Source organism: Halyomorpha halys, unplaced genomic scaffold (assembly GCF_000696795.3).
Source record: "Halyomorpha halys isolate HHAL.00 unplaced genomic scaffold, Hhal_1.1 Scaffold91.1, whole genome shotgun sequence".
Classification (NCBI taxonomy): domain Eukaryota; kingdom Metazoa; phylum Arthropoda; class Insecta; order Hemiptera; family Pentatomidae; genus Halyomorpha; species Halyomorpha halys.
The window spans coordinates 1,571,128-1,597,323 of NW_027110755.1; the positions used below are offsets into that span (position 1 = coordinate 1,571,128).

The window sequence follows — 26,196 nt, forward strand, 5'->3', positions numbered from 1 at the left end:
TTTTTCTATAAAAAGTGAAATAGAAAACAAAATACCATTTTTAGATATACTTGAAATAAGATAATTGAATGGGGAAGTAGAAACAAAATGGTTGCAAAAACCTATTCACTCTGGAAGATATATACGCTATACCAGCTAATGTCCAAAAAGATACCGAATTAACACAGCTATAAATCTAATTAACCGGGCATGAAAATAAACATCCCCTAAATACCAAAAAAATTTGTAGATCTCCTCCTATCAAATGGGTACCCACATGAACAAGTCTGTCAACTTCTAAAGCAAATAAAAACATTGACAACCACAACAGAATGAAACCAACAGCATAAGATACTACATAATCCAATATATACCCACATTTTCAGAGGGAATATCAAAAACTCTAAAGAATAACAAAGACAAAAATTATTATACAATTACACAAAAAAACATGGCCACTTTATCTAAGCTTTACACCAATACGAAAGATAAAGATAAAATAGAACTAAAATTTAAAGTAGTGAATGAAATTACTTGTGAAGAAAACTGCAAGAAGTCCTATTTTGAAACTTCAGAACAGTATCTAAAAAGAAGGATATATCAACACAAATACAGTTGTGCCTCTATAACAGACAACCCCAACAAACCTGACCAAATAGCTCTCACTACACATTTTAGACAAACAGGACATAAATTCCAATTTGATGCACCAAAAATCAAACATCGGGAAAAAAACAACTTCTAGCCAAATGTAAAAGAAATGATCACAATAGAAAAACATATGAACCAATCCATCAATAAAAAATCAGATGTAAAAAATTTAAATTCATGTTAATCTAACCTAATAAATACATAAGGACACAATTAACAACATTAAATAGAAACAGACAAAATATAAACAACAGACTGACTAACACCTGAGAAATAAACAAAAACAAAATGAAACAATAAATAAAAAAAGTTATATGTGGGGAGACCTCCTCCTTATCTTCATTTCAGAACTGATTCAGTTCTTCCCTAAACCTGAAGATGACAGGATCTTAATGTAGAACACTGTGGTTGAGAATTGTAAGTAATGTTAGAATTAAACCATATTTTAATTTTAATATTTATTAGTCAAAGATTGCACTATGTACTTGTAGTTTTGTGGCAATTATTTGAAGAGAATGTTGGCTCTAAAAAACTGTTTTTCTCATGGTAGGGCATGACTATGCAAACAACTAAGTTGTGAAATGTCATCAGAACAAAGTTGTATTATTGACTGATCCTCAAAACCCACCAAATGTATATATACATACACACACACATATATATATAAAATCAATATTCATTCATTTCCTTTTAGAGGTATAGATAAATTAAGATAAAATACAATTATTTTTTATAAATACATAGTAAATTATTTTACTAGTGACCATATATTTTATGTTATTTCATATTAAAAAAAAAGTAAATTCAGGGGCACCTATCAGTAAAATTTTAACAGTGAAAATATAATTTTATAAAAAACAGAATGGAATAACACATAGTTTAAACTGCAATGATACAGTATTCATGCAGGTAGGCATTTAACAAAAAATAAGTCATAGTAATAAAAAATGTAGGTTTTGTGATAAATATAAAATAAAAAGTCTAAACTCTATACAGGATTAAATTATTCATTAGCATTAAAATAAGTTAAAGAGAAAAAAAGGAAGATTAATAGCTATATTACAAGCAGATATTTTCCACTCTTTACTGGAAACATGCTTTTTTATTTTTCAATGTATGTGCTTCAATATAGATTAAATGAAACATAAGCTCAGCAAATCATGAAACTACTTAAGAATAAAAGGAACTTTTCAAAAAGTAAGGAGATGAATAGTAAAGTGAAGGATATAAGTTAATAAAAATGTATAATGATTAAATTTGAAACTTACAACTCAAATAACAAAGATACTAACAGTAAGAAAAAATATGAATCAAGATATGATCATGATTCTTTTAAAAATAGATGAATAATGAAATGATTTTACCATGCTTTTCAGTAGATATTATTGAGCTATACAATTTGTTAACATTTCTGAACTAGACCAATTCAGAACTGCCTTGCAAAGTACTGACAGATCTGAAAATGATAATCTGGAAGATGAACCATCCACCAAGGACAGTGATGAATCATCTGTTCGGCTTGGAAGGTACTACCCTTTCACTTTAGATGAACATAACTTTTGATCCTAAAACAGTTCCATGTCAGAGTATGCAACAGCAGCACAGCAAAGTACAGCTGACCCAAATACTCAACAGCAAGCCAGGCCAGGAACCAGAACGTCACAGGAGAAGGACAAGTCTCAAATCTCAGCTGAACTGATAGGCGGCCTAAGCTCAAACCAAGTTGCTCCTCAGAGTCTAATTGAGGAGCTGTAACTACTGAACTATTTCTATAGTAAAACTTAACTCATAAATTGTAAAACTCATACACTTTTATCACGCACTTTTTCTTACCAACATTTAAAAATTGTAACCTTTGAACTATTTATTAAACTCAATACCTTAAATTTTCAACAATCATACAAACATCAGTAGTTCAGAAAAAAGAGAATGTCTCACTTCAGTAGTTTTGGAAAAAGCTAATGTTTTGAGACCTAAACTTATAATGATTTTATAAATAATAAAACTTGGTTACTCTAATTTTTATAATACAAAGCTTCCCTACCTTTGATAGTGAGAAAGCAAAAATACTACAAACTAAATTTCATATTCATTTAAGGTTTATTTTGCATTGAATTTGATCCGAAGCAAGAATACAAGCTGGAAGTTCAGGAATATGAATGATAGCTTATCTAAAAATATGCTTACAATTTCTTATTTTCAAAATATTAGTAGTCATCCAAAAATTACCCAAAACTTTATGGCTCATCTAATATAAAACCTAATAAAAGTAAAAGTCATTGAAGATCAACTTTGAGTTAATATATTAATTATTGAACAATGGACTGGACTTGGATTGCTGCTGTAACTGCTGCACACCCCTTGAGTTTCAAGTTTTTCAGGTAGAAAACCAGGAAATCTCCAATACATCAGTTAACTGATCTTCGAGATCTTTAATCTTCAAAAATAAAAGTAAAATTGAATTATTTATATTATCCCAACCTCAAAACTCAATAGTCTAAATGTAACTAACCCTACTAATCAATATTGTAAACCCCTTTTAGTCTAACCACATAGCACCAATCTTTTTATTATAAGCTATCAATATTAAACACTTTCTTTTGAACAGTTTATAATTTAATTTATTAATTTTAAACATACATTCCACACCATTTCCTAACCAGTAATAGCAATACATATTAATTAATATTAATAATATCCACAAGACAGGGATTATCAACATTAAACAATATTTTAGTAGTTGAATAGAATGTTTATGTCCATGAAAATGGGGATAGCAACAATATTTTTTAAGAACCAGTTTTTTCGCCACATAGACATTAAAATGTTGAATGTGGGGGAGATCTCAAAGAAAATTGTTGACCCATTTCTAAACTTCATATACTTTGGGTGGTAAAGGAAGTAATTTGAGTGGCTATTAATTTAGGAATTTCAATTGCAGGAACTAATAAAATTAAACATTTACCCTTTAAACAGTTAAAAGAACAGATTGAAATAAGAGAGATGAGAGAAAAAAGATAAAATAAGAAACATGGTAGTCCATAGTAATAAGCCGTTATAATAGTAACAATAAACGACATAAGGTTTAATAACATAGTAATAATAAACAAAATAACTTCTAATGCATCCATTAAATTTTAGTATGACAATAATATTGAATGAAAAGTGAGATCCTTATTTGAATAAAAAATTAAAGAAAGCATAGTGATTAAAACAAGGCAAAAATTTCATTAAAAGAGAGTATAAGAAATTTCGATGAATTGAAGTAACAATAAAAAATTATTATTTGACATGCCAAGAATAACCAACCTTTTCTGTTTTTGAGTGGTTGGGATCTCTACTAGATCCTTGGTACCTTCTTCTGTCATAGAACTGTAATAGGGACATACTACTTATTTCTATATTAACTGAGTTTAGGTGTAATTACTTAAAATAAACTGAATTCCACTAAAACTAGAAACCATAAAATTTAAAATTTACTTGCAAAAATTACATTAATAACATTTAACAATATTGTATACAAATTATAAACGTACTGTATACAGTTCTGATCCAACAGATGTTAAATATCCATTATATCTTATCTAAAATGTAATGTAGAGGGAAAAAGGAAAAGTTAAAACTGTATCATAAGTCATAGTTAATATACATGAGAGAATATGAAATTTCAATAAACAAGAATTTTGTCACAATACTAAAAAAACCTGAAAAGTAGGGCTCGGTTGCTAAGGTCATATTTTCTGCTCATCTTTGTTTAGAAAAGAGATGAAAAATTGTTTCATTAATACTAAAAAACCGTTATATAAAAAAAAGTTTTTTTCCTATGCCAAAGGAGGCATTTCTGCTATTTTATTTAGTACAGCCTAGTATACTTTAGCTTTATTCACTTCACTCTTGTCTGAAATTGTCTGCCATTGTCTTACATGTTAATATGTGATCGGCGGTCATTTCACCATCTCCACACAAGACACAATTGGGACTCAACCATGGTTGGTGGTGCCATAGATAGTGATGTCCAGTGGCCAACCTGAAGCATGCCACTGCCCCCGTTCTTGGTAAAGTCAATGGAAGGCGTTTCTTAGGATCTAGCAATGCTGCCCAGTTCTTTTCTCCACATTCTCCACTACTCATTTTCCTCAGCTCTTTCAGCAATGGCATTTCGAGCTATTTCTTTCACCATCTCCATGAAAACAGAAAGAAGCGGCTGTGGCTGGCTTGCCCCTAACCGTGCAAGTCAATCCGCCTCCTCATTTCTATGTATACACTGTAAGTATTTCTCTTTGACTTTCCAGTTTTTTGGCATGCAAGAAATCCAGCATTAGCCGAGGGATGTTCAAATGCTATTGTCAGCAGTGCTGCCCTCGAATCCGACAGCAGAACTAACTTCTTTTCTAAAGCCATAGTAATAGCAGCTACCTCTCCATCAAAATTGGTAGCATTTGCCCCAGCAGGTACTGAAAGATGGAACAGGCTGTTATAGACACCTGCACCTGCATTTTTATTGGCTCCTGTAGCTGACCCATCAGTGTATATATAATGGCCAATGTATTCCTTGCACATTCTTTATTCCTTCCGCTGGAGTCATGGATTTGTTGATGAGCTTTATTAAATCTATCACTATAGTATATGGACACATACAAACACTTTTGTTAAGTCAGGTAGAGGCTCTCTTATTTCAAAGTTCAGGCCAAGGCTTGTGACGATGGATTTTGTTATCTCAATAAATATGAGAAGCGTTTTAAGTCGCCTAGTATTACCAACAGTGTTGGCCTAGTAATCACAGCCATTTCTAAGTACGTGCTCGTAAAGGATGAGATGATGCATTCTTTTCTTGATTGCCTTTTAGGGAATCGATCACTGCTTGCAGTTACATGGCTAGAATCGGTGTTGATTTAGCCGCAGCGGTAATAATCCTTAATGCCTTATTCTAAACTAGATCAAGACGCTTCAGTACTGAATCGGTAGCTGTAACCATAAAAAAAAGTTGAGACCCCAAAATGAAATTCTTTGATTCACATACAAATTTTCAGCTGCTATTAAACTTTGTTGAGGAGTGAAAGCTAGAAAAACATTAAAAAATAAAATTGGAGAGGTGGGAGTTAAAACCCACAAAGGTGGTAGGTTTCATCAATGACATTCCTCTTTCATTGCTTTTTATAACCAATTATTACAATTTCAATTAATTGAAATAATAATTAATAGGGGTAATAAATATAACCCGGACTATCTCACTACAATTTTTAAAAATAAAATATTGATAAACAAATCTGTTAAATGTTTTTATTTGATTCATGCACTCCATTTTAAATTATTGTAATGAATATTATACTATAATGTTATATCTTGTAAATTTGAACCCAGAAGTAAAAATTAATGCAATATTCGAATTAAGGGCACCACATCCACATCACCTCCTAAAGTACCAGAAACAAAACCACTGTTAGCCTGTTTTATTCTTAGAAATTAGATTTAGTCAAGTTTTACATTATTCCAAAAACAAATGAATAGAATAAAAGATGTATGTATCTTTCATTAAAGATAAAAATTTAAATAAAAAAAATCTTAATAAAATTAGATATTAACTGTTTAAATATATCATAAACATGAAATTAAGAATAAAATTGCACCTTGATTTAGATTTTAGTGTGATTGACCTTGGGAGAGGTTCCCACATTCTGTTTGATCCACGTCTGATACCACTTCCGAAGTTCTTAGTTGACTGAAAGCACACCATTATGATATTTTAAACAAATTTTTATTCAGTACTCAATAAAATATTCATTACTAATTTATCTCACCTTCAGCTGTTTTTTCTCTATTGTAAGAGTTTTCATAACAAAACGGTAATCCCTTGAAAATTTGTTTAAATACACTGTGATTGTAACCATAATGCTGTTGATAAAAGCAATAATGAATTTAATGAGGCTTATGAATTTAGATTTCAATGAAGGCGGAAGAGGTTCATCTAAAAAATTTTAAAAATAATAAATTTGTGGTTTTTTAATAATAGTTTAACCTTCTTATTAACTAAGGCAGGAAGGAAAGATTATACCACAGGTTACTAACCTAATCTGAATGGAGAAGTTTAAGATTTATTTCCTGAATCTATCACAAAATAAATTAGGCAATGTGGAATGAACGTGTTAATGAAATAAATGCATAATCAATTAATTAAATCCAAATCCTTAATGGATACAAGATGCTCTTTAGGAATCATGAATAATGAATGCTGATGTTTTACAAATCAGTCACACGAGTTTGCTAAGGTGAAATGTAACATGTCAAGATATTAGTTTCAACCTTTTAATTAAGTTAGATCTATCAAGTTCTGCAGTACACTGTATTGATTTTACCCATCACCACACCTGTTTTTTTTTTTGTGGTAAGTAGAACCTTCAGAAGCTTTTTCAAAATATTTTGTTTTTTATATATTTCCTTGATAGTTTTCTTATTTTTAAGTGAAAGTCTGCAATTGCCAAGCCAAACATTATAGGAGGGGTAAGTGCAGATCTCTATTATGGTGAAAATGTGTATGGTATGCACTTACCCTGAATATTATGTTATGCCAAGGCAACTACAGTGCTTAATAACTAGAAAGCTGCCACGAAAACTACTAGAAGATGGCTCGAGGCTCTGAAGTTATCACTTTAGACGAAGTTAACATGAGGTCACACAATAAGTAAAAGAAAGGAGAGATTTTTGGTTAAAAGTATAAATTAATACTTTGTAGGATAATTATTAAGTTTTGAACATTATGGATCAATATTAAAATATCAGAATATTATATTAAATTCAAACTGGTGTAGAATTATGAATTTTACTAAACAGAAATTTATATTAGAAGTATAAAAAGTTGTTTTGCTTTATAGTTCATATGGGAACAATATAGGAAGACGTATTTTTATACGTATGAGATAAAATTTGAAGAAATTCAAGAATAAAAATATATTTCATTTCCTTACCTGAAATTGATGATAAGTCATCCTCCTCACTGGAAATAAATAAAAAAATAATATACAAAACAAACCCTGAACCATTTCAAAAATAACCTACATTCACAAAAAATATTAAATAAATATACCTGCCATCATCACCATCACCAAATTGAATTTTCTTTTTATCCTCTTCAGACCTAAACCATCAAATAATACATGAATTAGTCAATAGACTTGAAAAAATAATTAATGTTGTTTCATTTTATATTGAAATTATTAAACCAACTTATCCGTTTGATCCTCTTCACGACTAGGTCCTGGTTTAGGTTCACGAGCTTCCATTATTTTGGATAGTTTCTAAAATGAATTAATTAGAAGTTAAATTAATGAAATGTTAAATTATTCATATTTCCTTTTGAGAAGTAAAATAAAAGTTTATAAAGAGAAAATATATTCAAATTATTTAATTAAAAATATTATGATTAGGCTAACAATTAGATTACATTTGTTTGCAATTAACGAATTATAAAATATTATGAATATTTTACATGTTAGAATATAATTATTAGATTACTTTTATAATCAAATAATTTATAAATTAATATATATTTTTTAATGATTTTAATTGATCATTTAACATAGCAATAGACAATTATACAATCTCTCAAGTCATTAGAGGAGATTGAAGAGGTAATTAGTAATTCACATTACAACATTGCACTCTCTTATCTAGTACTGGCTAATGCCAAACAGTACATAAACATGCACTTGATGAGATTCAATTTGCTAACTTTATAAATAATCTAGAAGTTTGTATGTTTTATCAGTCATAAAATATTAGCATTTCATTAATTACCTTTTTACTTAACACTTAAAATCACAATGCTGAATGTTAAGTATATTTATAGTCATTAATTTTTTGCACAAAAAAAATTGAAAATATTATTTGTGACAAAGTGGACACATGTCCTAACTGCATTGCACAGAGAAGAAATAATTATTAATTTCAAAGTGACTAATAATTCCATGAATAGAAAATTTCATCTAGGTATCTCAGGTAAATTAATAAAAACTGAAAAGAGTATGTATGAACAATTATAAATGCAGAGCATTGATACACAAAAAAAAAAAACCTCAAGCTTTTTGATGAATCTTAAGAAAGAGTAAAATAGCAATAAAATAGAAGGAGTGTGAAGAAATAAAACTAAATCTTGGGCTTTGCTTCTGAAGTAACGTTCCTTACAAGAAAAATAAAAGTACATATAGAAACATATTTTGTATCATTAAGAAAAGAATCGTTCTTCTCCCAGAAGGAGCTGAGGGGGTTCAGAAAATAGGATATGTTGGCATGAGTTACAGAAGAAAGTGATGGAAAAAACTTTGATGATTAAACAGCTTTACCAAAAGATAAAGAAATGTCCAACCAATAAGAAGTAATTGATACAGAAAAGAAAGAATAGAGAATAAGTAAGATAAAAGCAAAGTTTTACAAAGAAGGAGATAGTTATAATAAAATTGTGTTTTATTATTTTAATTGCGCTATTTTTTTTTTTTTTTTTTTTTTTATTTCAACTGTTTTATACCTTAATAATTTGTATTATATAAATGATAAAAACACAGTTGGCACAATGATTACAATGATTACATAGTATAGTGAGTACTTTGTGGCTTTAACGTCCATTACAGTTATGTTTGTTTCGTCCCATCTATTAGGCTACACAGTTACCTTTGTAAATTAACAAATTTTTTCAAACATTTTGGAATTAAAACTGTAAATTTCTAACCAACTATAATGTTTTTAAGATGTAAAAAGAAACAAAATCCATTATCTAATTACATGCCTTCATCAACATAACATTCCACCAATCACATTGTTATCAAGCTTTTACTAACCATCCCATCAGTATGGAACAGGAAAAAGTTATAACCCAATAAGCATTTATAAACTTACTAAAACTGGATAAAATCAAAAGACAATAAACACTGAATAGAGCATTTCAAGGCTGCACATTAAAAAATAAAAAAAGCAATTAGAAATACATGCAAATAGTTTATTAGCCATGCATCATTAACCAAATCAATGAATACTGAAAACAAAATGATATAAAAAAAGTAAGTTGAAATAAATAAATTAAGTTTTATTTGAGTTTTAACTCAAGACAAATAAAAAAAATTCACACAAATCAATCAAGACCATACACAGTCTAATCTGTAACAACACATTAATTATAAAATATTTTAATATAAAAATTATATCTTAATAATGTAGGGACTAACTGAATCAATATTGCATCAAATATATAAAATTCAAACAATTTAATCAATCATCAAATATTTATATTATATTTTTAAAAGAATACATAAATCAACCTAACATGAACATTCCAGCCAAAGATATAAAACCAAAAATGAAACATCAAGCATAGAACAAGAAATACAAACAAAAATATTATTTATTCTCTACAGCACTATTCTATATAAAATTTGTTTAATATTACACAATACAATACATATTTTCACTAAAGCAAAAGATTTTTTTTTTCAATTAACTGTATGGATAAATTTCTGGAAATCATAAACTGAAATATGATGAAGGTGGAGTAAAAAGATAATAAACTATTTCTTTCACAAGTTGCTTATGAGAACTACTGAATTAGCAAATGAAACAGTTTCCTCAATGATAAAAATTAGAAGAGAAATTACAGTCATCATTCATTTTAATGAGTTTAAATAAAGCTGAGTAACTGACATAAAATTTAAATAATTAAATAACAGATGTTAATATAGAAGAAATAATAGAAGTCATCATTTCAGAGAATAGAGTAGAATCTTCAGCAATTGGTCATTGCTCATGCAAGAAATAGTTGGTAGTAGTGAAGTAAGTCATGGAGAGCTCCATGTTACTGCTGTGCCAATATAAGAAGATGAATTTTGTGTTTTTCTTATTTGCTGTCAGATACAGACAACATTTATGAACTCAATATTGTATAATCACGTTTAAGTTGTTTCTAGGCTGGATCAGCTTTGATAAGTTCTATTCCTCTTTGATCTGCTTCAACAGCTTTAAGCCCTTAGTCATGTTAAAACACTTATTTCTAAATCGCTCTTTCAATAGGCGATACATTTGGAACAGATTTTCTGAGATTTCAAATTCTTTAATTTAGATAAAGTATCAAAGCTAATTATTTTTATATCCTAAAAGGTGTAATAATGATTTAGACCTAAAAATGTTAAACATGCGGTATTGCACAAGATGTGATTGAACTAAATTTTGCCAAAAAACATCTTTTTTACTTTATTTATTTTAAAAATAAATATTTTAAAATTTATTTCAGCATAATTCAAAAAGTTAACATTTTATGGTGAATTATGTGAAAATTAGTTAAAAGATAATTGTAGAAGACGAAGCCAAGGAAGCCTCGCTACTTCAAAAAAGGGGAATAAACATTATCATTGCTAATGAACCCTTAAGCAAATCTCGAACAGCACTCTATGATTTGTTTTGGAAATACACGGATTTTATATGATGCTAACCTAAAATTTCAGGAACAAATTTTAGAAGAAAACTGGAACAATTATTTTGACAAGATATAAATTTGAAAAATAAATTGTCTGCTATTTTATTAACATTAGGGACCAATATTATTCACATATTTTATACATAAACCAAAAAGGAAGCAAAAATGATCAGTGAAAACAAATATTTCATAATCATAATGGGTAGTGCTAAATATCTTCTATCATTACCTTTATGTTTTTAATAAACACAATGATAAACGAGATAGAGATTTTTAGAAAGTGACAAATGGGGACAAAGATAAAAAGTGAAAAATGTTTATTAGTCACTTTAAAAATAACAGCACATAAAACATTCAAGCAGTGCACAGTAGAAATGAAATAATGGTTAGAAAAAGCCTAACCATTATTTTGCAACATTGAGAATTACAAACATCAAAATAACATTTGATAATGCAAAAAGGTACTAGAAGTAAAATTTGGACTAATGAATAAATTTTCATTTAAATACAGTTATATAGAATACAGTATATAACTCTAATTCAGAAAATCCAAATAAATTACATAAAAGTTATTGGTTTTTTTATTTTTGCTGTAATTTCCAAACCTATTTATTACAATTAAATAAACTAGTAAGGTAGTAACTCACATGAGGTGAGTCAGGAAGGGAAGAAACACTCTTCTTCAAAGGTTTAGCAGAAGATGGAGGAAGAGGAACAGAACTTCGCCGGCCACTTCTTCTTCGGGCATTTTCATCCGTCAACAAAGCTTTATCGGCTGCAGTGTCCATGTCGGTTTTCATGAAATCCCTTAGGAACTAAACATATATGCACAAAACACAACATGCAACAAAGCTCATGCTAATAATCCTTTCACTAAATCTACTAACCATCAATTCCAAAACCACTGCCAAATTATTGGAATAAAAGAGAGTACTATATTTGATATAAATATCAAACAAACATTGTGTGTGGTGTTAGAGTTAAAAGTGATAGAACATTTTTGCAATGATGAGATTTTTTGCTATAAGCCAACCTGAACCAAATTTAAACTTCAGTTTGACAAAATTGTGAAATTATCAATAATTATGAGTTAATCATTGATAATTTCATAATTTTGTCGATATTAAGGCATTGATTTAACTCTCAACTTCACAAAAGTATCTATTGATCTATTGTTACCAATAATCTGACTTATATATGTATATCATATATATTTATATGATAAGTATAAGTTAAGGTGGTTTCAAGAATTTATGGTATTTACAATAATATTAAATTTCTAATGTGATAACAAGAATTCAGTACCAATAATAAACACAACATATCACAAACAGATAAAAATATTACAAACACTGAAAACAAAATGTTGGTCTATGTCAAATGCTTTGTCTACTTGTTAATTCCAGTGGTTATTTTATTTAATTGGATTTTTTTTTATTGTTATTTTATTTTTAAATCTGTTTCCTATAGTCTTGACAAAAATACTAGTAAATTCTGCTTACAAAGTTAATTAAGAGCAACCTTTCTCATTATATTTATATTATGAAGATTTTATATTATGATATTTTTATGCAATTCATTCGTTTTGGAAAATAATAATAATAGGTGTAATAAAAATATATTTATTGATAAATCAGACGGAAAGAAAAAAAATGGTCCCAAGCTCTAGGAAAAATGTTATAACAACTTCCAAAACAAATAAAATAAATTTGATTGAAAAATTACTTCTACTTTATTAAACATATTGTGCAAAGAAGTAAATTAATAATCACAACTTTGTTTAAAGGTCTAGACAACATTAAACCATTGGTGCCCAACAAAAGCCATGTGTCCCACCACAATGTGACTACCAGCAGTTTGGAATTGGCATGCAGTTGGCTTACAAGTTTTTAAATTTTTTAGGCTTAATTTAGATAATTAAAAAATCAAGCTTCTTTCTGAGATAAAGATTAATTTAGAATGGGAATATTTTATATAGGTAACAAAATAACTATTAGGGTAATAGACATTTTGTACCAAGCAGAAGAGAGCTACTGATTGGCAAAGGTCGAAGGGGAAGTCCTTGTCATGAAATATTATATTGTATTGAAATATTGTGAGAGCAGTTTTTCTAGATAATATCAGCCAGATTAAAATGAAGATCAGTCTTCACTCAAACACTCTCACTTAAAGAGTTTATTAATCCTGGCTTCAACCAGAGTTGAAACAGACTTTGAAAGTCTAGCAAAACAAACACAAATTCAGAAGACTCATTAAGAATTGTGTAAATACTTTTATTAAACTATTTGATCCTTGGTATTGGAGTAATTGAATTTTGGATGTTAGTGATAGCTTCAGACCAGCAAGGGCAAACAGAACTTCACTCGCATTTTTTATTGTTTGCTTTCAGGATTAGATACCAACACTACCGTAACAAATTCATAGACATATTCATGTCAAAATTCAGTTCATTCTTATATTTGTTTATGTATATACAATCAACTACCGATTACCCTCAAAATTTAGCCATAAATAACTCACATGTAAAAAAAAAATAAGAAAAGCATTATTTTACAAGATATCTATAATAAAATAAACTATTTAATTTAAAATAGGAACAAGTAAAAAATTGATTAAAAGTATAAGTGATTGTATATAAAAAAACAAGAGAGAAAAAAAAATGTGGTATGCACATCATACAACTCTCACTTAGATTACATACTTTGAGGTGAAATTATTTCTTGCTCATTTCTGAACAGATACTTTTATATTATGCACTGTGGCAATACTTTTCCATTCAGATGGCGGATTGATTAACTCCAATATCAAAATTTTTAGAAAAGTACATTTAATAATATTTCTCGATACAAGACTTTAACATTTTTCTATTAAAAATTTGCATCATAAATATAAAACGATAACATTTTAGTAAAATTTAAATCAATTCTTAACCATTTACTCAATCCTAAATTGTTATAGAATCAAAATTTAAAATATTATCGAGTTATCCTATAAAATGAAAGACTCATAAATAGGTTAAGTGATATAAAAAAAAACTAACAATTAATAATTATGGAGATGAACACATTTATCAGACTGGTGCATGCGCCCACACAATCATTCATTCTACATTACCTTAAACAATTATGTTTGTAAAATATTGTTTTCTAAAATCCTTAGCTTTCCAACGATCTGTAATATGTTTATATTACTACTCTTATTTCCATAAATGTGTTTTCAACCAGAAAAAAATATTTTTCCTCTTGCCTTCTTAAATAATCATCAAATCTCTTCATGGTTTACATTTTTTTATTACTGATTAAAATATAAGATGGTTAATTATGAGGGCTGTCCAGAAAGTAACAGACGCTTATCGTGGCCTATCGTGGCACGATGGGTAGGGGTAGAGCCGCCACCTTGGTGTTCGAACGTTCCTCCATCCAGCTGGTGTAGCGTGAGGAATATGCGTTCCCCAATTTGCTCTCTGAAAGTCGTCAAAATGTGCCCTGCAATAGAAAATCCTGCCACTTGTGAAGTGTGGTCTGTGATTCGGATTTTGTTGGCTCGAAACAACAGGCCAATTGAAATTTATCGTCAGCTTTGTGATATTTACGGGCAGGGAATAATGAGTGAAAGCCAAATGAGGCAAAGGTGCATTGATTTTAAAAATGGCCGTATCACTGTTCATAACGAGCACCGCAGTGGTAAGCCTAACCTTGTGACTGATGACCTGGTAGTACAAATTAATGACAAAATTCGTGAAAACCAATGCTTCACGATTACAGAACTGTCGGAACATTTTGCCCAAATTTCACGGAGTTTGATGCATCAAATTGTGGTGGAGAAGATTAAAAAATGGCTCGGTAAACAATGCTTTAATACTGATGCGGAAATGCATGCCAGTGTAAACCAGTGGTTGAAATCGCAGGTGGCAGATTTCTACAGAGAGGGTATTGAAAAACTTGCATCACAGTATGATAAATGTCTCAGTTTGATGGCGATTATGTAGTAAAATAGCTTAAAAGTGTACCTTTCAAATGTATATAATAAACTTTGAGTTTTGCAATTTGTGAATTGTTTATTTCAAAACATCTGTTATTTTCTGAACAACCCTCGCATTTCAAATAAATGAAATTAAAGGTACTTTAGAGGATGCTACTTTGAAAATTCAGCATTCAAGTCCTTTCAGACTATTTCAATGAAGTAAGACCTACCTGATATTAAAGATAATTTAATTGTACATTGACTTGCTGAGTTTAATCAAAATCGTTAAAGCTGTTTCTGAAAAATGTGAAAAGTATATAATAAACAGTGGCATTTCTGGTTGGTTGATTTTATCAAAAAAGTTGCTGTTACATCCCAGACTCAGATTTCAGTTTCATACAACTTTTCTTTAAAGCGCTAGATTGGCCGCACGCAGGCATGCACCCTTGCTCTAAATAATGAAAGGAACTGCTTGTTCCAGCGCCAATACCTAACTCAAGTGTATTTGTTCACTTCTCTCTAGCTCCATGAGTACACCTTGCTTTGATGACAGTTTGCTAATCAGTGAAGTGCTCAAAGCCAGGATCATCAGCACTCAATCAATTATGTTATTTTGTCAACATTCTCCTGCAGAAACAGTTGTCACCAATTCAGTTAATGTAGTAAAGTCAGTCTAGTTCTTATCCATATTTTGAAGTTGGTTCATTATTGTTTTAATCATTTTCTGCATTAGCTTTCTCTATAACTTATGATCGTCTTTCGTTTTCTCTGAAGAGTGTATGGTTTTATAGATTGCCACACAGCTGCGATTTAATAAATACTGTCCAAGAAGATAAAATCTTTCTAAAAAGCACAAAGGTTCTCTCATAAATCTTTTTTGATAGCAAGTTAGACCAGTAAACCTTCTTTACTAGACCAATTACACCTTGATCCCTGTGATTAATGAGAGCAGTAACATTTTTTGGTAAAAACTTTACAATGCTTTCGTATTTTTTGAGCTAAAATACTCTAGAATATGAGGAATGAAGTTCTTTTCAAACCATAAATTGACAAAAAAATTATTTTTTTATCTGTGCTCTTGTTATGTTATAATAATAAACAGGTATATTTTCCAATTTATTTAACTTCTTTGTACTTCTAAAAAAATAAGTTTTAATTTATATCCTTTTGGCTAAGCCACATGGACATTATCGGAAGTTGACTGAGTGTATTCATATTTTAAATATTTTTTATATACTGAATGTATCAGAAAATAATGAATTATCATTCATTTTATTTAAAAATAATTAATTGCTCGGAAATATTTTTATTTCTCAATACATAATCGTATATGATTCATTAAATAATATAAATAAGTTAAAGCTATAGAAAAACCTAATATTTTAAGAAACTACTTTGCTGCTTTACAATAATCGGTACAAAAGAAACTTTTAGATACCAGATTCACATGAATTGTCCAATTACTAAATAAGTACAGTTTGTGATATGTTTCTAAAACAATCATATAACTATTTTTTTTTTTTTAATATTTCATTTCATATTTTAATCTTCCATCATTATATTTTTTCCTTGTTTCTTTCTTTTCTCCAGGTCACAATAAAAGTACTACTAAGTAAAGTATAATAGTGTTTGATTAATATATTGAGTATTTCGGGAATACTATGCCCCATCCCTCAGCTTCAACAATTTAACAATAATTGTTTATTAAGTTTTTTTTTTATTTTTATTATTTACTTTTACTGTTAGTCATCAATTATTGCATTTCAAATTCTAAAGAAACAACAACTATTCGGAGAGTTACAATATTAAAATACAGAATACACTTAATAAAGTTAGCCCAATGAGTGAATTTAAAAAATATCAAATATCTAAAGTGTAATAAGGTATTTGGGGGGAGGAGGTTTTAGTAATAATTAGTACTAAATAATTTGATTCTAGACATCAGAAATCAATTTATGTTTCTCTTTAACATTTAATGTTTATTCAAAGGAATTTTTTATGAACAAGTCTTCTTTTTCTACAGGTTGTATTTTTTTTTTTCCATATGCAATATCATGAATTCATCAAACCCGATTTCACTACTATGAGTACTGTTTATTATATGACTATTTGAATCTGTATGATTCCTGTTGTAAATAATGGAGTTTTTGAACTGTGTTTTTTAAAAACTGTTATGATTCACCTATGTATAGTTTTCTGTCATTGACCATTTTATGCATTTTAATATTGTAACTCACTAAATAATACTGAGACAAATTAAGTAGATAAATAAAATATGTTAAAAATATTTAATAAAAATTAAACTGGCTTCTTTTCATAGAATAATTTTAATGAATTAAATTATTATAAGCAGTCAAAGTAAAATTTAATAAATTTTCTACTAAATTTACTTACAAAAAATTTATTGTTAAAATGTAGATTCTGGGGGTGGGAGAGAGGTATTCCCCTTAGAATTCCCCTAACACTACTACCAGCATGGCTCTACAATCCGATGTCGAATCCTAGCCTCCTCCAGCAGCTTCCACCAATTGTCTCAGTCCCTTGCAGCCACCATCCAATTCCGAAGCCTAATCATATTTGTTGCATGAGCAGCAACATCATCAGCCCGTCACAGCTTTGGTCTTCCTCTTCTCTTGGTACTATGGAGTGGCTCCATCAGTAATTGTCTTGGTACATTCTCACTGCCCATCCTAATGACGTGTCCTGCCCATCTCAGTCTTGCAATTTTCATCACTCAAACTAAATCAGACTCCGTTTTTCCTCCTTTTCCACTTTCCTCTGATGAAAACATCACCATATATATGTCTCAGGATTCTTCTTTCAAAGACCAGGAGTTTCTGTTCACAAGCCCGGGAGGTATTCCAAGTCTCACAACCATACAGCAAGACTGAGCGCACTATCGTCTTATAAAGACAAAGCTTCAATTTTCTGGAATGAGCTCTAACTGCTCGAACTGCCTTGCACCGATTTGCTGCTATGATCCTAAGCCGAATCAGAATTTCCCTAATACTTAATACATAAATCAAACACTATTGTGTATTCATTGTGACCTGGAAGCCGGAAAGAAAAGGTTATTTTTATATTTATTATTTATTCTCCTAATTACCAAACAATCATTAAATTATTTTATAATTTCTAATATTTATATAATAAACATATAGAAATATTGACCAATAAACAATTACTCCAATTAAATCATACATTTGTGCTTGGAAAAGTTTAAGTAATACTGATTTTTTAATAAACTGTGAGGATCTAAATCAATAGTTAGAAACAAAATTTAGACCTATGGAGTACTTGTACTACAGGCATAATAGCTTAAAAAATCAACATATTTTGCACTTCTTCCTGTGAATACTAAATAAATCCAAAATAATGTGCCTGACGGAATAGCTTGTCTTAATCATTTCGTAAAGTAGTTAATAATTGCTATCATTTGTGACCAAAATGAGCACTGTACAATCATTACTTTCATTATGATTCAGCTCTTTACAAACTGAACACTTACACCTACAATTAAAAAAAAAAAAACACTCATAATTGTCTTTTATTTTGTGAAATATCATCAATAATACTTGTTTTACTAAAACAGACATGTGGAATGAATTTGTAACAAATTTAAATTGCTTCGATTAAGCCCATAAAAGAAAATATAGGCTCAATAGTTCACTTAAATATGGCAGGATAATCAAAAAACATTGAAAAGTGAATTTTGAAAGAAATGAGAAAAAAAAAGTAAAGTTGTAATAGAAGTTCAGGCCACTTCCCCCAGCTCTGTGTCCCTCACCGGATCACATTCTTCAACTTATAGCCATGCGCAATAAGTGGCATAGAATTAGAGATCAGAAGGCAAAGTTGGTGGTAAACTCCCTTACCAACCAGATCCAAAACCTACTGAAACAATAGCAGACAGCACTGTGGTATGAGAAGTTACAGGCAATGCATGACCACAGAAAATTCTGGAAGCTACTGAGGAAGTGCACCAGAAAGAGAAGCTAGATAATAGTCCAGGATGGTGACAAACTTATGATGGCACAGGAGCAGGCCACAAAGTTTATGGCTCACTATAACTAGGGTTTGAGTAAGCGAAGTGATATCCAGAGAGGTCCCACTCACCTGTGGAGTACCCCAGGGGTCTGTGCTATCTCCAATACTTTTCTCAGTATTGGCTGAAACTGTTGGAGCCAAGAATGGCAAGCCTATTGTCGTGGCTTATGCCAACGATAAAGCCATCTATCTACAGTAATTCAATGAATGCAGGGACAGCTCTAGGGTAATCGGAGAAGTCTTGTATGGAAATAACCAAAAAACTGAAAGGGCTGAATATTACAGTTAATCCCAAGAAGAACGAATGTATTACTTTCCCCTTCCAGAAGAATAAGTGTCCTCTCCCTAAAGTCTATAAGGTAGCAGAGTACGAGAATATCTGGGTGTCACCCTTAACAAACACCTGACACAAGCTCACCATTGCAATAAGAAGATAAAGTCTTACAGGATTAATCACCTGCTAAATTCTCCTAATCTTTCTCTCCGCCTCAAATTAATGATTTACAAGAGTGTACTCAGGCCAGCCATCCTCTATGGATCACCTGTGCTGACGAACATTGCACCTTCAACGGCTAAGATACTCCAACAGTTTCAAAGTGACATACTCAGACATACTTCACTTCAAAAAGCAAAGATGGACCTCATACATACAGCTTTTACACTACCGACTGTGACAGAATTTATATCAAGGAGACATAAAATTTCTTGACAGCCTCCAGTATTGTACAAACCCATTATTTAGGACACTGACACCGACAGGACAGTCAACAAAGGTGTCAGACACATACTGATAGACTCGGACTCGACTGAGTACAAGTAACTAAATTATTTCTGACTCAACAAACCTGGTGAGCCCTGTCACCATCAGACTGACACATAATACACACTACCCCTTTTTCCCATAATAATATCAACCCCACACACCCATGAGGCTTCTTCTTCTTTTGGCATGACAGACCGTGGAGGTCCAAGGCCTCACGTGAAGTACTACAGAAATACATCACATGTTTCTTGATGAGATTTTCATAGGGTGGGTTCTTCATTTCCACTCTTATTTTGTGAGTGCCACCCATCGACTAACAGGCCTCACAAATGCCCGGGGGGAGGCTGTGAGTGAGTATTGTGTAATTATTTGCTTGAAAAAATCCCAGGTAGAGCCGGGTTTGAACCCACAACCTTTGGGTTGGAAGACAGGTGGGTTACCATGCTGCTACCGTCGCCACCCATGGGGCTTAGAAATAAAAAAAAATTCTACATTTAGGTGAAAATGGTCAATTAGTGAAGAGTTGTATCTGAAAATAATGATTGTATTGAACTCATTTTTGTCTCATAAATAATAGCAAATTTTAACTGCTTCCAAAAAAAATTTAGAAAAGCTTTCCTATTAGAGGCATAGTTTTGAAAGTATTTAGAAACAACTGAAAAAAAAGTGTGAACATTTTGGTGTTTTAAACTATTATGCTGATTGCACAGGTGTTTCGAAGCTACAAATTTGATTTCTTATGGTTGATTTAGATTTTCACATATTAAAAAAACTGTTACCTTAAAATTGTATTTATAAGATCCCTTCCTTTTTGTGTATAATTAGACTGGATTAATTAGAGAAGTCAATATCATGAAAAAATAATATATTAAATAAATACTAACTAATATAAACTAAAATATTTTTAATGATCATATTCATGAACAAAATGAAATATATCCATGTTTTATTACTAAATGTAAACACACTCTCATACATACATACCAAATAAGTACATTCATCATCAATATAAAAAGATATTTAAAAATGATTTTCTTTCCACAGTTTTTCCAAAGGAATAAACATTACTTCTCTTAAAGGAGAGGATTCCAAACAAAGTAAAATAAATGTCTAAAATTCTGATTTAACAAACATTTTTTTTTGTTATAAAATAATTGTATAAATTAATAGTGGATCCTGCTGTAACTAATATTGGTCAATAACTAGGTTGGCACAGTCAAAAAGTACTATCAGCATGGTAATATAGAGATCACATCTTCTCACCGGAGGTTGAAATAAAATAAAAAATCGATCTTTATTCTGGGACATTTGGTCTCCTAAGAATAACAATTTGAAACAATTTCAACAGCAAATGTCTGTTAAATAACTAGCTACATTGACTGATTTTAAATATAATTAAATAAAAATATAATAATAATTATATAAATAAAATATGAACAAAAAATACATATTTATCCAAACTTATATTGAAGTTTATTATTTACAAGTTCACAGAAGATTGATAATCAAGGAGATGGATATATAATTGGTGTTTGAATGATGGTAAGGAGGAAACTTTAAAGATGGATATGGCTAAAGGGTTCCAAAATGAAGTAGCTAGAACAGCAAAGACACTTTCAAAGGAGTCTTTCTATGAGAAGAGATTTACAAATTGGTAGGTTAGGATCTTGTGTTTAACAGGTGAATGGATAAATTTAGGGTGAGGACAACAATGATATAGGAAGGTATTTTAGTTATTAGGGATTGAAGTATAAATGCACCAAGAAGGTATAGTCTTCAGATAGTGGGATAGAACCAACTTTGATCAGAATAGTAGTGAAAAATATGAGAATGCCTGGAAATACCAAAGATGAATCTTATAAGCAGTTCATTAATCTTTTTAGTCTCATTTCTAGTTTAATAGATAGTCCTCCATACACTAGGCATCCATAGTCAAGAATCTTAGGAGTTGTTTAAGGATTGAGATAGTTTTTTAGGTTATTCAGAAAATGTGGCTATTCCATGTCAAGTACTGATCAAAGGTGACTCTTAGTTGTTTTGAAATTGAATAGGTATGGTATTGAGGTATAATTATAGATAGTAAGGAAAGGGTTTCAACTGAGGAGAATGACCTTTGTTTTTTCTTATTTGCCACAGCCTAACAGTGTATGCTGTCAATGTCTTCCTGGAGCGTGGGGGATGCCTCAATCATATCAGAATGATGAAAAGATATATATATTTGTAGGTCCTCAGCATTCAAATGATATTGGGAATGAAAGATAACATTAGGTAGGTCATTTATAAAAACGGAAAAAAAGGTACGAGGACCACCATGAGAGAGAAGCAGAAATGATAAGGGCAGCAGTTTATTAGGAATAACAACACTTTAAGAGCAGAAAGACAGAAAGGAGTGAAGCCAGTTACAAAAATTATTAGACAGAGAAATATTGTACAGTTTTAAGAGAAGGATTGTGTGATCAACGGAGTCGAAGACTTTTGAAAAGTCAAAGAGCACAAGGATTGAGATTTTCAATTGGTCCATAGAGGAATAGAGGTTTAGGGAAATTTTTAGCAGAGCTGATTGTGTGAAATAACGAGAAAAGAAACCTGAATGGAATGGATTAAGAACAATATTTTGTACTTCATGAATAAGGTGAGTTGGGAATGAACTTATTTTTCCAGAGGCTTTGACAGGTTTGATAGAATGGATATGGTTCTAAAGTTGGAAGCTGTGGAGGGATAGATAAGGGACCTTATTCCATGATCAGACTAGTAGCCTTTTTCCAGGAAGTGGGGAAAATGGAATTTTGAAGGGAAAAGTTGTAGTTGTGTAGAAGGGCACAACACCTTATTTTAATAATTTTTAATAGAATTTGGTCTTGTTATGTCATTCTTTCAAGATTTTAGTACAGAGGCAATTAGATCATCAGGAGTTATGAGAAGGAAATAAAAGTGATCTGGGTTAAATGGAGTTTTAAGAATAGGAAGGGAAAATGGGAGGATCCGAGGCTTATTCGGAAGAGTATCACTGAAAAATGCATTTGGTCCCCACATGAGACCAGATAGTAAGAGGAGGGTGTGGAGCCGGTAATGTTTCCTTAGGATTTTTCACTTAGTTTTATGATCTGGAGATTGGGAGAGGATACATTGAAAGTGCTCTGTCTTAGGATGATCTAAGGAGGATTGGGTAAGGTTTCTAAGGGAATAAGGTGGAATAATCATCTGGAAGTATATTACGTCTAAAGCATCTTTTTGACACCATCTCATTTTTTTCTTCAGTTCTCGAATTTAATATATTTATCTAGGGGGCTGAGCATCATTGGGGAGTGATTTAAATGGCAAGAAGCGATTTAAGAGGTGAAAATTGATTAAGGAAGGTTAGAAGATTAGCAAATCAGAGGCATTCTGCCATCTTGTCAATTAATTGGGGGGGAATAAATGGGTTCAATGGAACAGGATAGTGAATCAAGTAAATGACTCATGGTTTCTGGAGTTAAAGAGTGGAGGTTTTGCCAGAAGACTTGTTCAGAGCTAGGGATAGAAGTGGGAATGTTATATGAGATTTTGATTAGGAATTCATCAAAATGTGCAGGGAGGGATTGAGAGTTAACATGGCAGGTTTGAAGAATATTAGTAATATGTTAAAAATGGGTTAAATACAAGGAAGTGTTAATCCTAAACATGAAATCAGGCAACTTAAGGTATTAACTGATTCTGTCACCTAAGCTAAAGTTTTAGCTGTTGCAAAGCTGATTGTTTACTTAAGGCTGTCGGATACTAAGTCAGCAGACCAAAAAAAGATAAAAATTGCACAAAACTTTGTAAACTTCATTAGTTTTCATGATTCATTTTGACTTATCAATTTTTCATACATTCTATGCAAAACTATAAACTTAAACAATATAAATTTAAAAAACAAACATACCTTATATTGGATCACTATGGAAAGAAAATCAACTATATATATATAAAAGATTAATTTCATATAGGTCTTCAAACTAGAAATTAGGTGAATGAAGTAAATTTCTAAAAGAAACAAAATCATAAATAAATAAATTAAGGGGGAAAATAAGTGTCTAAGACATTTGAGTTTTAAATCTAAAATTTCAAATACAGCATATTTAAGTAAATCTATAAAACACTTTTAAATGCAACTATTTATACTTTATAATGCATAATAAATAATATAATCCCCCACTAACTGGACATTACACTGACTCTTGAAACATGCATTACCAATTGTTGCAATTAATTTTAATTATATGATTTTTACCTTTCCAATACTCTGCCTTTCCTTATCAACTTGTACATCACTATCCTCTGAAGAAGATTCACTCTCACTAATTACGTCCAATTCCTCTTCAAAATCGTCAAACATGTAATAATCTCCTGACCGGATAGCTAAAATAATTTTAAATCGCAAAATTAATAAATGCTTCAAACAATATTTACTCAAAAATATTTTATTTTTAACAATAAAATAATATTCACATCTTAAAAAAGACATGAACCAATTCTAAGGTATTGAAATAAATATTTTTACATTAATAAAGTTATACAAATTTTATTGTAATTTATTTTTATATATTTTTGGAAAGAATTTCCAGTTAATATTTCAGTTGTTTTAGATTGAATTTAAAATGCAATATGTAATTTTTAAATAAAATAATGAGTTTACTTCTAGAATCAAAGCAATTAGCTAAATATTTTTCAATATCTACACTTGATTAAATAAATGAGAACATGTTCAAATAATTTTGATATTTGTGAAATCATAAAACTACATTATGAAGAAACTTAGGGAAATGAAACAATAAGTTGACTGCATTAGCTAGTTAATGATTTTCAACCACATTGATAAAATATTTGAAAATGAAATAACAATTTTAAATAAATATATTTAACTTGAAATAGTTATTTATAGAAAAAAGTAGAATATAACTATGTTATTGAAACATAAACTTATTAGTACCATGATCTGATTCAATGCATTAAACAAAGATTTATTTTATTATTAAAAACAAGCAACTATATGCAATAAAAAACAAACAACATAAATAATATTACAGCTATGATGAAGCATGCAGCAATAGAATAGTTTAAAATACTAGATATTATTTTACAAAATTTATGTACATAACAAATGCACAATATCATTTCATATGCAAGTTTTGAATAGAAAAATTAGATCAACAACCAAAGTTACAAGGTAAAAACATATTCTTCAAAGTTAAATATTACAGAAAATTATTAATATATTTATGTGATCATCATGTAGAGATCATATCTGAATGACAATTTTTTTTTAATAATCAAGGTAACCTTTTACTTACATTTTGGCACTTTGAAAAAAAAAATTAAATAAAGTAACAAATCATTATGGTCTGCAAAGGCATCAGTAAATGATAAGCACTTGCAGGTTAATTCTCAAGTAAGGGCCTTCATTAATATGCCTCTAAAATAAACTAAAGCAATATGAAACTGAAGTTATGATCATCGAGAAATATTTTTTAGGAAGATATATAATGCTTAGAAGGATCATTGTTATGAAAATATAGTAAGGAATTATACAAGTTATTCAAATAGTCATATACAGTCAGTGTAATGCTGGGAAGATCAAGATGGGCTAGTCATAAAGAAGGAATGGGTAAAACAAAGATCCCATAAAGATTAAGGGAAACCTGAACCAAACCAGAGCAAGTGTGATGCCCTGCTATATTTACAGTGTTGCCAAGAAACAAGATCCCTTTTTACCTTAAAAGAACCAGAAAGAACCTACACACAGCAATCTGGAGAAAGGTAAGAGAAAAAACAATGTACCACAATAAGACAATTTATATATAATAGATTATAATAAAACATTTTAATTTTTTTTCAAGAATTAGAACTCCTTTCAATTTTCTAGGTGGTAAGTATCAAATAAAATATATATCTATAAATGAAAATTAAAAATGCATAAAATAACTTCTATGTACAAAGATATAGTATTAGCAGGTTGATAATAAAGCAAAGATGACAGAAATTTGTTAACAAGAAAAGATGTGACCATGAATGATGGTATGATGAAAGTTAGTAAAAGGTAAATCCCCACTGCCATCCATAAAGTCAGCTTATATTACCCTTTATATTTCTATATCTGGGGGGAATGTATCTCAAACCAGTGGAGTCATCAACTGCATCACCCTTCACTGATAAAAACAACTAATTGTATCATCAAAGTATATTCAATCAAACAATATATCATCATATTATGATTTAGAAAAGCAAGTACATTTTTAAATAAAATGAAAATTGTTATAGTATTTTCTGTTCTTATAAGATATAACAGTAATTTTGTAATCTAAGCAGTAGTGATGATAAA

General features: G+C 30.1%; 1 protein-coding gene across 3 annotated transcripts in view; it reads right to left on the reverse strand.

Moving 5' to 3' along the window:
* The window catches only part of Piezo (piezo type mechanosensitive ion channel component), a 171,175-nt gene that overhangs the window by 20,821 nt on the left and 124,158 nt on the right, over window positions 1-26,196 (reverse strand). For 2 of the 3 annotated variants that reach the window (XM_014414973.2, XM_067048891.1), the window contains 8 exons: window positions 25,955-26,023; window positions 24,109-24,236; window positions 11,731-11,898; window positions 7,852-7,922; window positions 7,712-7,762; window positions 7,593-7,621; window positions 6,429-6,595; window positions 6,258-6,349 (listed from right to left, as the gene is read on the reverse strand). In XM_014414973.2, coding sequence (XP_014270459.1) covers window positions 6,258-6,349; window positions 6,429-6,595; window positions 7,593-7,621; window positions 7,712-7,762; window positions 7,852-7,922; window positions 11,731-11,898; window positions 24,109-24,236; window positions 25,955-26,023 — 775 coding nt within the window. The remainder of the gene's footprint in view (window positions 1-6,257; window positions 6,350-6,428; window positions 6,596-7,592; window positions 7,622-7,711; window positions 7,763-7,851; window positions 7,923-11,730; window positions 11,899-24,108; window positions 24,237-25,954; window positions 26,024-26,196) is intronic. The other variant, XM_067048892.1, reaches the window with a different exon arrangement.